The sequence below is a fragment of the Megascapheus bottae genome, chromosome 25 (genome assembly GCF_031878675.1).
Source record: "Megascapheus bottae isolate mThoBot1 chromosome 25, mThoBot2.hap1, whole genome shotgun sequence".
Lineage (NCBI taxonomy): Eukaryota > Metazoa > Chordata > Mammalia > Rodentia > Geomyidae > Megascapheus > Megascapheus bottae.
This window is the reverse complement of record NC_143533.1, coordinates 5385623-5401660: the sequence shown is the minus strand read 5'-3', so window position 1 is coordinate 5401660 and position 16038 is coordinate 5385623. Positions and strand designations below refer to the sequence as shown.

Genomic DNA, 16038 nt, shown 5'->3' with positions numbered 1-16038 from the left:
GTCAGAGGGTTGGAGAGAGGTTTCACAGCCCTTCTTCCACCACTGATCCTCAGTTGCTGATGCAATGTGTAAAAGTGTTATTTGTCCTGTGACCTTTACAGCTTTGTTGACTTTTAGCAATGCTCCTGAAAAAAAAAATATCTGTCCAATAGCCCAGAGATACCCGCCCTTGCAGTACATTCTTTGGTAAATTGATATAAATTTATACAAGGAAGTTGATGGTTGATTTTTCCCAAGGCAGAAGAGGTTGACATACAGAAGAAAGTCACAAAGATTTTGAAAACTTTTAGCATTGTCAGATTTTTTTAAACCTCGCTATTGTTCTCGGCATTTTTCATATTGAATGTTTCAGTATATATTTAGGCTTCTATTCTTCCCATGAGTTTTGTGGATCTGAGACTTGACATCAGAAATTTGGAGTGATACTGAATACAATTCTCCAATGCTTTGCCTCATTTCTCCTCATAGGGTTGCATAGGTGTTTTCACTTTTAAATATTTTCTTTATTATAAAGTTATATACAGAGGTGTACAGTTACATAAGTCAGGTAATGAATGCATTTCTTGTTGGGTAATATCACCCCTTCCCTCACTCTCTCCCAGTTTTTCCCTCTCATCCCTGCCCACAACTTGTATAGCTCATTTTCAAGATAACATCTAGTGAGTACCACTGCTATTTTTTTTTTGCCAGTCCTGGGCTTGAGCTCAGGGCCTGAGCACTGTCCTTGGACTTTCTCAAGGCTAGAGCTCTACCACTTAAGCCTCAGCACCACTTCTGGCTTTTTTCTATGTATGTGGTACTGAGGAATCGAACCCGGGTCTTCATGCATGCTAGGCAAGCACTTTAACCACTAGGCCAAACTCCCGGCCATCCACTGCTATTTTTTTTCGCCCTTTGTTCCTCTGGATCTGAGCATTGTCCTTGAGTTCTTCTCAAGGCCAGAGCTCTACCACGTGAGCCACAGCACCACTTCCAGCTTTATCTATGTATGTGGTACAGCGGAATCAAACCCAGGGCTTTGAGCATGCTAGGCAAACACTCTACCATTAGGCCACACTCCCAATCCAACTGTTACCTTTAATTTTATCATTTCTAAGGGGTTCTGCTAGGGAAATTTCAACAACTAACAGTCTTCATTTTCCATTTTTACTTAGGCTTTTTTAGTTCACAGATTAATCTCACTTTGAAGATGTATTGCTTTGCTGGTTTTTACTCTCTCTCCTTATCATCTCATTTAGTCCCTTTAGTATCAACAGGGACTAAATCATCATCTGTTCTCTGGGACAGCACCCCACCTTCGTGGTCAGACCCGGATAAGTCCATACTCAACAGTCCCTTCTCCCTAGAGAAGATGGACACGGCGGGGTGGGGACAGGAGCCGGGCAGAAGAGGAGGGGGGCAGTGTGAACATGCCAAGCTGGGTGATATGACACTCCCCAGCAGTGTGGGACACAACTTCCAAGGGCTGTGAGATTTCTAATCCCCCTTTTGTGATTTGACTGTACTTCCAACATCCAGATCTGGTGAGGGAAGCAAATTTTTACACTTTCTGCTTTATTCTACTCAAGGAAGACAGAAAATTACAAAGCCCACACTGTAATGATACAATTGAAGTAGAACATTGGCATATTCGTGACCTCACGCTCATCAACCATTTTATTTCCGCTTCTTCATATATTCCACATCCTTGACCTATGCTCAAGTCTTCAGTGCACAAGTCTTTCCCTCCGTGGACTGACAGCTGCCAGAGATCTGAGACTCTGAAGTGAAAGTATGGCAGCTGCGGGGAGAGAATGGCTTACTTCAGGGGTCCCCCAAAACACATCCAGCCCCACCTCAAATGCACTTTGGCTTTGAGGCTCAGATATTGCTTTTGATCAGTTAGTTACCAGTACCCACAATATGACCTCATATCAGATAGGATACCTGAGGCCCAGAGATATAATACTTTGCTCCATCGTCGCAGGGCTAATGAGAGGGGGATGAGATAATTGAATCCAACCGGTGGACTCACAAGTGCAGAGCCTAAAAGCTCCCTCTACCCATCGAGGCACAGGTACTTACTTCCTCCAGTGTTTGAAAAGCCCTCTCCTGGACTTAGAGCTCTTGGCCTTCTTGGGTGAATGGTGCAGGGGTTCCAATTCACGAGACAGGTGGTAGCTGAGGAACAAGAGACTAAACTGTGAAAACTACCAGCAACCATGCCCATCTGCCATCCCAGGGCCTTGCCAAGAGGGCAGAGCCCAAGGAGCCAACACACACCAGAGATTACTGTCCCCTCAGTGGCAGTAGCTATACTCAGCTATACTCAGATTCTGTGCCTCATCACTCTGCCTGTCTCACCTCTCAGTCTCACTGAGCCGGGGCACACTCTCGAACCAGGCCCGAAAGCTCTCATCAGGCTGGATATTGCCGGCACTGCATGAAGCCTGCAGGTGCTTGATTTCAGAAATAATCTGGTATTGCTGGAACAAAGAAACAACAACATGATGATCAGTCTGGGGTGGGGCCAGTTGGACAGAGACCAACAGCTGGGTGCCCCGACACTCCACTGCTGTCACTCCCATTCAGAACCCTCCATGGCAACAAGCCCCACCTCCTGTGACCTCTCTGAGACTCAGAGAGACCCACAGCAGGCCTGGGTCAGACCATCTCCCATTGCCAATCACTGCCATACAGTAAAGGAGACAGAGCAGACTGGACAGGCCAGCCGCTCCTCACCACTGCCCAATGGGTGGGGGAGGCCTTGGCTCACCTTCCTCAGTTTCTCCACATTGATGACTCTCCCCTAGAAGACCAAGAGCCAAGGTAGTTAGAAAGCAGCCCTTCCACCACAAGGAGACAGGCCAGGCCCAGGAAAGCTCTGCCTGCACCACCATGGGAGCCCGCCAAGGGACAAGGAGACAGCCTGCCTGCTCCAGGGCAGGCTTCCCATCCAGGACAGGGCACACAGCCTCAGGAAGCCTTGTGCCTACTGTTCCCTGAGGACATCCACACTGAGTCCTGGGGAGGAGGCCCTGGGCACATGCCCAGCCTGACCAGGGGCCGGGCTTCATGCTTCTGCCCAGAGTCAACACGTGCTGAACTGCCCTCACCTGTGGCTCAGCCAGGAGGAGGCTGTCAGCCTCAGCTGGAGGGCAAAGTGTGCAGTTGGCACATGGGGGAGGCTCTCCACAAGGCTGCAGCTCAGGGGTCCCCCAGGGAGTCCCCCTTCAAATCCTACCCCCCAAACCCAGAGCCCAGGCTCACTCACACAGTGGAAGTCTGGCATCTCCTTATCCACTGACTCCAATTCAGCCAAGAAGGCACCCAGGTAGGGGATGGTGCCCTGGAGAGATGCATGAAAGATCAGATGGCAGGGGCCACCCCAGAACCCGGGCACAGAGGCCTTCTCAGCCTGGCTCCCTCAGAGCCCCGGAGACCTTGGGTCCACCTCTGTCCAGAGCAGCTCTCCTGAAACCTGGACACACACTGTCCTCTGCTGCTCTGCTCAGCAGGCCCTGGCTCTAGAGCCACAGCACAAGGTCAGTGAGGGAGCCCTGGGCTCCCCAACTGCCTGGCCTCCCCCAGAGACTGAACTGGAAGTTCCCCACTACTCTAGCAGACACTGACAACCCCACCTGCCTCCCCCCTCCTTGCTCCCCACACACCCACCTGGCGCAGCTGTTTTCTGCATAGGGCATGGCTTGGTCCAGGAGCAAAGTATTTTGACAACCTCCGGAATTCCTGAAAGCTGTCCCTGCACAAGGACAGACAAGGGACAGGTGCAAGGTTTGCCAGTGACAAGACTCCAAGGGCATTTTCTTTCCTAATCTGGACTCCACAGGCCTGGCCTAGAGATTTGCCCAATTGCACAGAGCCCTGTGGTTGCATGGATGTAGAGTGGACGCTTGACAAAATGGGGTCCCAGTACCACAGCCCCCCGGGGAATTGTGTGGATTTCAACTGAACAGATTTCTGTCATGACTGCAGGAGATCACGGGAAATCTCCGCAGTGGCTCCATCATTGTCTCACGGAGCAGTGAGTCAGGACCCGAATCCCAGCTCCTGCCCTTGGGGTGTGTGGCAGGGCTCAGTGAAGGGGGCAGTCCCAGCCCTTGCACCCCTGGCACTCTTGGGCCCACCTGGAGACCTCTTTCCATGTCTTCTTCAGGCGCTGGATGGCTTTGCTCTGCAGAGCCGAGATGATGGACTGGAGGGAGGCGAAGTTCTTCAGGGTTTCGCAGTGCTGGGAAGGAGAACTGTGTGAGCCCCCGCTGAAGCTGCCCCCCAACGCCTGCCTTCACCCCGGGACAGAGCTACCCCTCTGAGATGGATGCTGGGGACATCCAGACACAGCTGGGCCTGGGGTGACCACAGCAGGATTTACCCTTCCCAGGGGGAGCTGTGCCCGACCCAGGCAGTCACTGCCCTCCCTGAGGAATAGGGGACCAGGACACTGGCAGCCAAGAAGCTGAGGTGTCTAAGCATCCCTGAGCACAGTCCCCATCCTTCCCGGGAAGAATTCACAGGGCATGCACAGACCAGGCCTGACACACACCGAGGCCACTTTGATCCAGTGCTCAATCACTCGGGCTCTGTCTGCGGCCACCATGGTTCGGTTCCCGAGGCACGTGGTGACCACACAGGATGATACTTTCTTGGACTGAGAGATGATTGCATCGATGGTGGGTGCTGGGTGTTTCTGGTCTTTCTTGTCCTGGATGAATTCCAGGCTCTGATAAACTGCCATATTTTTGAAAAACACCTGAGAGGGACACACAGTGGCACTGGCACCTGGCCAGAACACTGCCACCAGGCTCAAGCCAGAGCTGATTGGGAACCAGCTGGCTCAGTTATCTCCTGAGCCTTAAAAAGAGCCACTTGAGGGTGCCAGGTGACATCATGGAAGTCAGGGGAGGAGGAGGAAGAACATTCACCTTCCCACAGCACCCAATGGTTTCCAGAAAATTGCCAGATGAAGATGGACCATCTTCATCTACAGTACAGCTCCCGCCTGTGTTCTGACCCCATGCACAGTTTAATGGGAGGCTGCCTCTTGACTTACAGGATGAGAGTAATTCAGGAAGTCAAGTGACATTTCCAAAGGAAAGTTTGGCTGTATCTTTCTTTGGAAAAATCACTGACTTCTCAAGACAAAATCGATGAAGTTCAAAGTCCCCTAGGTTTTTGCAGCCATTGTGGTGACTCTGGATGGGTGAACGTAATTTTCCATCCAGTGCTGAACAGCTTAGATGTAAGAGGTGCTAAATGTGAATGAGGGCTACAGCAAAGTAAAGAAGAGAGAAAAAGGTTAGTAAAGAAAACCTTTGGAAAGGAATTGAGAAAACAGAAGAATAGTTTCTGGATAAGGGAGGATCTGGGAAGAATTGTCTTAGAGCCACATCTCCCTTGGAACCAGACCTGGCAGGAGAACTTTGGAACCGCTGGGACAGGACTCACCGCTTCTATGTCTGACCAGCCACTCCCAATCCCCAAGTCAGACTGTGCTAGCTGGGGATGTGAGTCCACCAGGCACATATGGTGAAGCTCTCCTGTCAAGGGAGACTTGATTAGTTCTCTGGCTGAAGTAGTTATGTAAAACAGGAGAGGGCTAGATTGATTTATTTCTACAGCAGAAAGGCCTCCGTGCCGCCCTCGGTGAGGAGTGCTATAACAGACAATGGCTAAGGTTAGGGAAGGTTTACTGAGGTGGAGATAGGAACTACAGTTAGGAGAATAGGAGCCAGGGTTGGCCCCTATGGAACCAACAGCAGGGGGGAATGTAGAGACCCCTCCCATACCCACCCCCCTCAGTACAAACAGGAACTTCTGAAAATTCTCTGACAGTTGAATGGGACCCAGCTGGCGTGAGAACTTTCCGCCAGTTTCCACCAGCCTGGGAAGCTCCCTATCTCACTCGACCACCTGATGGGTGTAATTTTTCCTTTAAAAAGGCTGTGTAAACCCTGACTATCCACTCCTCCCAGCCTCGCTGCTGAGTGCCTGCTGTTGAGTTCCCTACCTGGCTTGTAACCCGCAATAAACCTTGCTTTTGCATTTCAGATGTCTCTATCTCAGTGGTCTTCTTTGGGGGGACCCCTCCTCTGGGCACAATATTTGGGCCTTGGCCTCCACCTGCAATGGGCTCCATCTACATCTAGCGCCTGATGGGGGGTGAGGCCGGGCATTTCCTCCTGGCAGAGGAAACCAGCCCAGGTGCCAAGCTGCACCTTTGCCAGCATCCCTGACCCTTCGTAGTCACTCAAGGAGGGGGTCTCCTACCCACCATCTAGTGATGAAGCAAGACTTCCAAGGATGGGGGCATTTCCAAGGGTAAGGGTGATGTTTGCGTGTGATGTTTGCTATTTCCAGTTCAAGGGAAGGCAGAACTAAGCAGAGGGCAGCACGAAAGACCCACCCTGGGCCTGGCCTGCCCTGCAGAGTCACTTACCACATCCATTCGCATCAACTGCTCTGCCAGCAGGGCCAGAGGGAAAGCCAAGAAGTGAGGCATCTCGTTGAACCCATTTTGTGTGTTCACACAGAAAAGCCTAAAAGCCTTTCCTGAAGGGTCCAGCACTGAACGAGGATCGAGCTCAAGAGTATTGTGGGAATCCAATTCTGACTCTCCAGTAGGGCTTACACCCAGCTTTGGGGCTGCTGATAGAGCTGCAGGAGAAAGCAAGGTAAGATTCTCCCCATAACTAACCTGTCTTGTCTGCCTGTAATCCCAGCCCATAATCCCACCAGAAGACTTCTGAACAGAAGCCCACCCTACTCTATGAGACATGCCAGGCTGGTCATTTTTCCCGGGACAAGGCCACTTTGGAGTCTCCCCATCCCACCACCTTCTCTCATTAGCCCTCACTGAGCCTCACTTAGCTGCAGTGTCTCCAGCTGGCTCAAGAGATGTTGAGCCTGCAAGTCCAGGTCTGAGCCAGGCATGTTGAGATTCAAGTAAGCCAGGAGAAGTTTGAGGCTGGAAAAATCCGGAGGCTCACAGAAATCCTCAGAGTGCTGGTTCAGCCAGGATGACAGAATGACCGAGATGGCTCTGAAGCACAGATGGAAGTCTGGTATCTCCTACGTGTTGTCCCCCAGATTCACTGTGGACGCTGGACACCTGTGACCTGCCACACCCCTTTCCCACTTGATGTCATGCCTGCCTGGCAGAACAGAGCCCAGCTGGCACCTCCACACATGGCTTGTGCGGTCCAGTCTCCATGAGCCGTGTGGGGAATGTCTCTGTACTCACACCCCACGCCCCTGATCACACACTCAGCCCGCTGCTCACCAGATGCCTGAGCTGTGGGTTAGGAAGATATATTGGGCAAGTCTGGTGAGATGGTCTTAAGTGGAGAGGAATTCTCAAGGGACCAACTCTGACCCCCCAACTTCCCTCTGCTCCCCTGTGCTCAGAACACCCCAGCTCCCTGCCTTCCCCTCCCCGTGGGTGCCCCACACCTCAGCCTTCTTGATTCACAAGACCTGTGGCCTCTAGATTCACCCAGGCTGCCTCCAAACCCACTCCTTCTGATCCAGAGCCCACTCACGTTCTCAGTTGGTCCTTCGGCCCTCCAGGGTCACTGGAGAAGGGGAGGATGCAGCCATACCTACAGAAGGGGCAAGCGTGTTATCCCTCCAGGTCCTGTTCAGGGCTCTCCTGTCACCTGCTGACCCCTCCTCTGGGAGCCCAGGCCAGGATAGCAGGGCTGTGCCCCCTCTTCTCCTGAACAAGCTGAGTACAGCACACTGCCTCTGCACACAGTAGGTGCTTCTCATCTATTTGTGCCAGGAAGGAGTACGGGGACATTCTTCCCTGCTTCCTCAGGGACTCTAGTGCCCCAAGCCTCACCCCCAGGCAGGACAAAACCTCTGCCATTCAAACACAGAGGGAGCCACCATTACAAGTGGTGGTTCTCAGACAAGGGAGACTCCAAGCAGGCAGCTTCCTCCTTGGGGAAAGGCGAGTCCCCACACATGACCAACCTTGGCTAAGAGGCCCAAGGCAGTCCCAGGGTCAGCTAGAGCCGGGGAGGCCCCACAGGCCCTGTACATGGAAGCCAAGCTCACCTAGCAAACAGCAAGTCCAGCACCTGCTGGGTGGTGGCAAACTTCCGGTATACACACAGGAAGGTGGAGACGAAGTTGGGGTCCCCCAGCAGTAGCGATGGCACCAGGTGGTCCACCAGCTTCTCTAGCTTGCCTGCCTTGAGTGTCCCTACCCTGCAGAGCTTGCCCAGCACAGGGATGAAGGCCTGCTCATCCTGGATTGGGACCGGGGAGGGGAAGTTGAAATGTGGAAGCTGTGTGTTGTCGCGGGGTTCAGTGAAAACAAAACAGAAGGAATCTTCCTTCGAGGGTGTACACCACACACACACACACACACACACACACACACACACACACACACGCAGTGGTGTGCTGCCTGGCTTCAGCCACCCTGGGTTTCCTTAGAGAAGTGTCTGAGACACCTTTGAGGGCCTCTGAGGAACCCTCCTGAAGCAGCGTGAGCCAGCACCTACCCAGTGTGTCTGGTTGTGGAGGCGGCCTCCATTCTGGCTTCTTCTGAGGCCTGAGCCTCTGAAAGAGGGGAGACAGAAAGAAAACATCCTCCTTTTCACAAGGTCTCCGGACAAGTGAGCTGGCTGGTGTTGCCTGGATACAGAATTCTACACTGTTTGGCTCTTCTAGCAGGAAGTGAGGTCATCTCCTCACTGACCTCCTCACCTGGGACTCCCCTTACTGAGGACCCTCTGGTCCTCAGTACCCCATGGGGTTTCCCAGCACCCCCATGCCACCTAGGCTATGAAGACACTCATGAGGACAGCATGACCCTGTCACATCCATACACCCAGATCCCCTCTCTCCAGGCCAGCTTGTGTGTCACTAGCACCCAACCTTGGAGGAGACAAAGTGTGGGTCAGATGGGGCCTACAGCCTCCCTCAGCCTCCCTCTCTCCCCAGAGTAATCCTAGTAGCGGCTCCCTTGAGAGTTTGCTATTGCCTGTGCCTTGGAATTCCTGCATTCCCCCGACACTCAAGGGCAAAGGTCGCAGGTCACTATGTAGGAAATTAGAGATGGGGTAGTTACACACAAGGAAAAGTTTAGATCGGGTCTAGAAAAGTGCAGATCAGGTGTGGCTAGACACACCCTGTAATCCCAGCACTGAGGAGGCTGTGTAGAAAGATCCCCAAGTTCAAAGCCAACCTGGCCTGCCTAGGTAGATACTTCTTCCATATGAATACAAATGATTTTGATGAGATGGTTGGAGAGGAGCCTCTCAATGGTAACTTAAAAATCTAAACTGAAACCTATTTGACCAACAGAAAAAAAACTCGCCTAGCAGAGGGTGAAAACTGGGGTTCTATGGTTTCCATGCATGGCGTGACCCAGCCTAGGGTAGTTTGAGGGAGGCCTCCTCTTTGAGCTGTCCCTTGGTCTCTCCAAAGAGGGAGAAATGCCTAATAGGCAGACTCACTAGCATAAGTCAATGCACCCTACCTGTGTCGTCCACCTGTGGCTCTTAGCAGCCAGCCAGAGGCTCTGTCCAGGGTCCTGATCTCAGAACTCCATACAATGCAGGGAGGCTCACACCAAGGGTGGCTGGCTAGCCCTGGAGTCAACAGGAACAGTCTAGTTCTCTGGGCCTTTATGCTGTTGCTTGCTGTTTCCCTGCTTTGTAGCAATAAGAGATGGACCCCCAAATCCCCTCACCTGGGCAAAAGTCCCCTGCTGCTCTACCAAGGGGAAGGGTGGTGTTGAGCGTACAGCTTTGTCTAGATGGACAAGGATGGATGCCTTTAACACACTTTCAGAGCTCTTGTCCCAGGGATGTGCCCTTCCCTGGATCCAGGAGGACAAGAGGATTTCCTTGTGATCTTCTGTACCCATGAGTCGAGAGCATCCCTGCTCCTGCTAAGGACCATGGAGACCTTACCCACGCAGAAGCACCACACCCGCCAGGGCCACCTCTGCAGTACCTGTGGTCATCAAGCTTCAAACACATTTCTCAGGCCTTGTACTGACACCCCATACTGGCCCCCAGACCAGGTCCTTGCAAACTGAGAGGCTTCCATTCCCTCCCAGCACACAGCACCCCCACCCTCAGAGTCCTGTAACCCCTGGGCTTAAAATTAATCCCTGAGAATGTCCCAAATCCAACTCTTTCAATCCAGGCTCCAAGAAGTCTCAGGAGAGCAGCACTGACTGAAAGCCCCAATTATGCATTCCCCCCAACCCCTGCTCCCAGAGCTTGCTGCTGTGCAGGGGTGTGTGAGACTCTGAGTCTGCCCAGGGGTGTATTTTCTGCACATATGTGCATATGTTCACATGTAGACACATGTGAAGTGACAAGTATATGTCTATATGACAATTTGCACATGCATAGGACTCTGAATGAGAGCGTGGGGGGGGGAGGTGTATACCCTCGAAGGAAGATTCCTTCTGTTTTGTTTTCACTGAACCCTGTGACAACACACAGCTTCCACATTTCAACTTCCCCTCCCCGGTCCCAATCCAGGATGAGCAGGCCTTCATCCCTGTGCTGGGCAAGCTCTGCAGGGTAGGGACACTCAAGGCAGGCAAGCTAGAGAAGCTGGTGGACCACCTGGTGCCATCGCTACTGCTGAGGGACCCCAACTTCATCTCCACCTTCCTGTGTGTATACCGGAAGTTTGCCACCACCCAGCAGGTGCTGGACTTGCTGTTTGCTAGGTGAGCTTGGCTTCCATGTACAGGGCCTGTGGGGCCTCCCCGGCTCCTAGCTGACCCTGGGACTGCCTTGGGCCTCTTAGCCAAGGTTGGTCATGTGTGGGGACTCGCCTTCCCCCAAGGAGGAAGCTGCCTGCTTGGAGTCTCCCTTGTCTGAGAACCACCACTTGTAATGGCGGCTCCCTCTGTGTTTGGATGGCAGAGGTTTTGTCCTGCCTGGGGGTGAGGCTTGGGGCACTAGAGTCCCTGAGGAAGCAGGGAAGAATGTCCCCGTACTCCTTCCTGGCACAAATAGATGAGAAGCACCTACTGTGTGCAGAGGCAGTGTGCTGTACTCAGCTTGTTCAGGAGAAGAGGGGGCACAGCCCTGCTATCCTGGCCTGGGCTCCCAGAGGAGGGGTCAGCAGGTGACAGGAGAGCCCTGAACAGGACCTGGAGGGATGATACGCTTGCCCCTTCTGTAGGTATGGCTGCATCCTCCCCTTCTCCAGTGACCCTGGAGGGCCAAAGGACCAACTGAGAACGTGAGTGGGCTCTGGATCAGAAAGGACTCCAGCATGGACCCAGATTCAGGAGTGGGTTTGGAGGCAGCCTGGGTGAATCTGGAGGCCACAGGTCTTGTGATTCAAGAAGGCTGAGGTGAGGGGCACCCATGAGGAGGGGAAGGCAGGGAGCTGGGGTTGTCTTGAGGAAGAGCTGGGGTGTCCTGAGCATAGGGGAGCAGAAGAGAGTTGAGGGGGTCAGAGTTGGTCCCTGTCAGAATCCCCCTTCACCACAGACCCGTCCTTGAGTGACTACGAAGGGTCAGGGATACTGGCAGAGGAGCAGCTTGGCACCTGCCTTAATTTCCTCTGCCAGGAGGAAATGCCCAGACTCACGCCCCCATTAGGCACTAGCAGTAAATGGAGCCCATGGCAGGCAGAGGACAAGGCCTGGTTGTGGGAAGTGTGCAGGGGATGAGAACACAGGCGGGAGGTGTACTGTAGATGAAGATGCTTCACCTTACTGAGCGGCGCTGGGAATTTTCTCACAACCATTGGGGATTTTGGTAAAAAAAAAAAAAATGCTCCTCCCCCATCTTTGCTGATATCACTGATGAGCTGGACACCCTCAGTGACGTCACAGTCAGTCCACAGCTCTTTATAAGGCCCAGGCAACCCTTGAGCCAGTAGCTGTGTTCTGGCCAGGAGCCAGTACCGCTGTTTCTCCCGCTCAGATATTTTTCAAGAACAGGGCAGCTTACCAGAACCTGGAATTCATGCAGGACAAAAAGGATCAGGAGCATCCTGAATCCACCGTCAATGCCATCATCGCTCAGTCCAAGAAAGTGTCATCCTGTGTGGTCACCACGTGCCTCGGGAACCGAACCATGGTGGCCGCAGACAGAGCCCGAGTGATTGAGCACTGGATCAAAGTGGCCTCGGTGTGTGTCAGGCCTGGTCTGTGCATGCCCTGTGAATTCTTCCCGGGAAGGATGGGGACTGTGGCCAGGGATGCTTAGACACCTCAGCTTCTTGGCTGCCAGTGTCCTGGTCCCCTATTCCTCAGGGAGGGCAGTGACTGCCTGGGTTGGGCACAGCTCCCCCTGGGAAGGGTAAATCCTGCTGTGGTCACCCTGGGCCCAGCTGTGTCTGGATGTCCCCAGCATCCATCTCAGAGGGGTAGCTCTGTCCCGGGGTGAAGGCAGGCGTTGGGGGGGAGCTTCAGCGGGGGCTCACACAGTTCTCCTTCCCAGCACTGCGAAACCCTGAAGAACTTCGCCTCCCTCCAGTCCATCATCTCGGCTCTGCAGAGCAAAGCCATCCAGCGCCTGAAGAAGACATGGAAAGAGGTCTCCAGGTGGGCCCAAGAGTGCCAGGGGTGCAAGGGCTGGGACTGTCCCCCTCACTGAGCCCTGCCACACACCCCAAGGGCAGGGGCTGGGATTCGGGTCCTGACTCACTGCTCTGTGAGACAATGATGGAGCCACTGTGGAGATTTCCCGTGATCTCCTGCAGTCATGACAGAAATCTGTTCAGTTGAAATCTACACAGTTCCCCGGGGGCCGTGGTACTGGGACCCCATTTTGTCAAGCGTCCACTCTACATCCATGCAACCACAGGGCTCTGTGCAATTGGGCAAATCTCTAGGCCAGGCCTGTGGAGTCCAGATTAGGAAGAAAAATGCCCTTGGAGTCTTGTCACTGGCAAACCTTGCACCTGTCCCCTTGTCTGTCCTTGTGCAGGGACAGCTTTCAGGAATTCCAGAGGCTGTCAAAATACTTTGCTCCTGAACAAAAAGATGCCCTGCGCAGAAAACAGCTCATCCAGGTAGGGGTGTGTGGGGAGCAAGGAGGGGGGAGGCAGGTGGGGTTGTCAGTGTCTGCTAGAGTAGTGGGGAACTTCCAGTTCAATCTCTGGGGGAGGCCAGGCAGTTGGGGAGCCCAGGGCTCCCTCACTGACCTTGTGCTATGGCTCTAGAGCCAGGGCCTGCTGAGCAGAGCAGCAGAGGACAGTGTGTGTCCAGGTTGCAGGAGGGCTGCTCTGGACAGAGGTGGACCCAAGGTCTCTGGGGCTCTGAGGGAGCCAGGCTGAGAAGGCCTCTGTGCCCGGGTTCTGGGGTGGCCCCTGCCATCTGATCTTTCATGCATTTCTCCAGGGCACCATCCCCTACCTGGGTGCCTTCTTGGCTGAATTGGAGTCAGTGGATAAGGAGATGCCAGACTTCCACTGTGTGAGTGAGCCTGGGCTCTGGGTTTGGGGGGTAGGATTTGAAGGGAGACGCCCTGGGGGACCCCTGAGCTGCAGCCTTGTGGAGAGCCTCCCCCATGTGCCAACTGCACACTTTGCCCTCCAGCTGAGGCTGACAGCCTCCTCCTGGCTGAGCCGCAGGTGAGGGCAGTTCAGCACGTGTTGACTCTGGGCAGAAGCATGAAGCCCGGCCCCTGGTCAGGCTGGGCATGTGCCCAGGCCTCCTCCCCAGGACTCAGTGTGGATGTCCTCAGGGAACAGTAGGCACAAGGCTTCCTGAGGCTGTGTGCCCTGTCCTGGATGGGAAGCCTGCCCTGGAGCAGGCAGGCTGTCTCCTTGTCCCTTGGCGGGCTCCCATGGTGGTGCAGGCAGAGCTTTCCTGGGCCTGGCCTGTCTCCTTGTGGTGGAAGGGCTGCTTTCTAACTGCCTTGGCTCTTGGTCTTCTAGGGGAGAGTCATCAATGTGGAGAAACTGAGGAAGGTGAGCCAAGGCTTCCCCCACCCATTGGGCAGTGGTGAGGAGCGGCTGGCCTGTCCAGTCTGCTCTGTCTCCTTTACTGTATGGCAGTGATTGGCAATGGGAGATGGTCTGACCCAGGCCTGCTGTGGGTCTCTCTGAGTCTCAGAGAGGTCACAGGAGGCGGGGCTTGTTGCCATGGAGGGTTCTGAGTGGGAGTGACAGCAGTGGAGTGTCGGGGCACCCAGCTGTTGGTCTCTGTCCAACTGGCCCCACCCCAGGCTGATCATCATGTTGTTGTTGCTTTGTTCCAGCAATTCAAGATTATTTCTGAAATTGAGCGCCTGCAGGCTTCATGCAGTGCCGGCAATATCCAGCCTGATGAGAGCTTTCAGGCCTGGTTCGAGAGTGTGCCCCGGCTCAGTGAGGCTGAGAGGTGAGGCGGGCAGAGTGATGGGGCCTGGAGAGGGGCTCGTACCTCCAGTTGGATCCTGGGGCCAGTGTCACCTGATGGCAGCTGGCCACTTAGGCTCTTATCTTCTTCACAATGCCCTGAGATGACAACAGAGCATGGGTGCTGGTAGTTTTCACAGTGTTGTCCTCTGTGCCTTAGCTACCGCCTGGCCTGTGAATTGGAGCCCCAGTCCAACTCAACCAAGAAGGCCGAGAGCATCAAGCCCAAGAGTGAGATTTCCAAGCCTACGAGGAAGTAAGTGTCTGTGCCCTGGTGGGGTAGAGGAGACTTTTGGGCTGTGGCCCAGAGCCAGCAGGCTATGTTCAGGGACCTAGGCCACCTTAGCCAACCAGCCCTGGGATTAAGGAGAGTGCCCTCAGGTCTCTGGGTTTCATCCCATTTGATATGGGGTCCAATTGGGTCATGATAAGTGATCAAAAGCAAAATGTGAGCCTCTAAGGCACAGTGTACTTAGGGTTGGGCTGTCAAGTTTTCTTGGGGGACCCCTAATATAATTCTGTTTTTTCGTGCAGATGCAAGGCTTCCAACCCGGAATCGAGTGTCCCCTGCAGCTCCCAGACCTCCACGGAGGGGAAGACTTGTGCTGAGGCCACAGATGTTTGAATATTTGAACAAAAAAGTCCAATAAAACTGTTGTTTGCCATAACACTATGAATATTGATTTGGCGCAAATAGAAATTGTATGGCTTAAAATAGTATTGCAATTATACCACAGACTTTCTTGATGTCTTCTCAAATATACAACTCTAATCTTTATCATGATGATAAATCAGGAGGAGCTAGAAATTTGCTCCCTGTACCAGACCTGGATTTCAACTACACATAGACTACAAAATGGGGATTAGAAATCCATAGAAGTGATACTGGGGAGTGTACATGTCACCCCATCTTGGGATATTTGCACCCCTGCTCCCCACAGAGCTGCTTGTCCAGGGAAAATCCTGTGTAATTGGTAAGAAATTCCATTCCAGGCAGGGTTTGACAGGGTGAGGGCCTGTCCAAGGAAACAGATTTCCTGTGACAATGATACTAAAGGAACTAAATGAGTTAGGGGAAAGAATCTACTTAGCAAAGGAATACATCCTCAAAATGACATTACTGACAAATGCAATCTGTGAACAAAATTGAAAATGAAGACTGGCATCCATGAGTTGAAATGTCCACTAGAGAAGCACCACAGTTAATTAGCACTCCTTAGAATTTGATGGGGTCAAAGGTGCCAGTCACTATACTGAAAAGTGCACGAGAGTGACCCAAAGGTCTACTTGACCAAGAAGTTCAAAGAGGACATTCCTGAGAAGTCTTTCAAATGAAGCTAAACCCAAGAAGGCAAAACCAAGAAAAAGAACACTGAGGCTCATTAGAGAAATTGCCAGGAGCTAATGGTTCATGCCCAGAGTCCTTCAGGAGGGTGAGATCTGAGGACCACCAGCTGAAGCAAGAAAGTCTATGAGACTGTTCTCTCTCAAAGAAGGGGAAAAACATACTCAAAGCTGGAATTGAAGCTGTGGCTCAAGTAGTAGAACACTAGATAAGCACAAAAGCTCAAGGACAATGCCAGGACCAGTAAAAACAAAACAACATAAGAAACCTTATTGAAATCTCTGAGAAGAAATGAGATCGTAAGAGTCTATTGCATATCACATGACTCAAACATTTCCCAGCCTCAGTATAAAAATGGA

The 16038-nt window shown here is 52.9% G+C and overlaps 2 protein-coding genes across 2 annotated transcripts; one reads left to right on the top strand and one right to left on the bottom strand.

Annotated features, from left to right (window-relative positions):
* Positions 1-1547: 1547 nt before the first annotated feature.
* On the bottom strand, positions 1548-8638 carry LOC150046274 (ral guanine nucleotide dissociation stimulator-like). The gene is made up of 13 exons (XM_090358077.1): positions 8508-8638; positions 8056-8249; positions 7536-7595; positions 6861-7036; positions 6434-6651; positions 4541-4747; positions 4125-4228; positions 3655-3739; positions 3254-3328; positions 2756-2788; positions 2344-2465; positions 2065-2160; positions 1548-1780 (listed from the first exon to the last, which is right to left on the bottom strand). Exons 1-13 carry the CDS (start codon positions 8592-8594, stop codon positions 1699-1701), a joined length of 1539 nt encoding a protein of 512 aa, XP_090214203.1. The 5' UTR covers positions 8595-8638; the 3' UTR covers positions 1548-1698.
* Positions 8639-10365: 1727 nt separating this feature from the next.
* LOC150046273 (ral guanine nucleotide dissociation stimulator-like) lies at positions 10366-14959 on the top strand. The gene is made up of 11 exons (XM_090318677.1): positions 10366-10389; positions 10506-10699; positions 11161-11220; positions 11822-12119; positions 12432-12535; positions 12921-13005; positions 13334-13408; positions 13873-13905; positions 14196-14317; positions 14495-14590; positions 14869-14959. Exons 1-11 carry the CDS (start codon positions 10366-10368, stop codon positions 14957-14959), a joined length of 1182 nt encoding a protein of 393 aa, XP_090174803.1.
* The last annotated feature ends 1079 nt before the right edge of the window (positions 14960-16038 follow it).

Excerpts from the sequence above, each read along its gene's own strand:
- LOC150046274 (XM_090358077.1), bottom strand. The coding sequence starts at position 8,594 with ATGTTTTCTTTCTGTCTCCCCTCTTTCAGAGGCTCAGGCCTCAGAAGA. Across the intron at positions 2,466-2,755 it reads ATGTGGAGAAACTGAGGAAG|CAATACCAGATTATTTCTGA; the intron begins GTGAGCCAAGGC and ends TCTTTGTTCCAG. Across the intron at positions 1,781-2,064 it reads CTTTTCAAACACTGGAGGAA|CTGCCATACTTTCACTTCAG; the intron begins GTAAGTACCTGT and ends CTCTCCCCGCAG.
- LOC150046273 (XM_090318677.1), top strand. The coding sequence starts at position 10,366 with ATGCATAGGACTCTGAATGAGAGC. Across the intron at positions 13,006-13,333 it reads GCAGAAAACAGCTCATCCAG|GGCACCATCCCCTACCTGGG; the intron begins GTAGGGGTGTGT and ends GCATTTCTCCAG. Across the intron at positions 14,318-14,494 it reads CGGCTCAGTGAGGCTGAGAG|CTACCGCCTGGCCTGTGAAT; the intron begins GTGAGGCGGGCA and ends TCTGTGCCTTAG.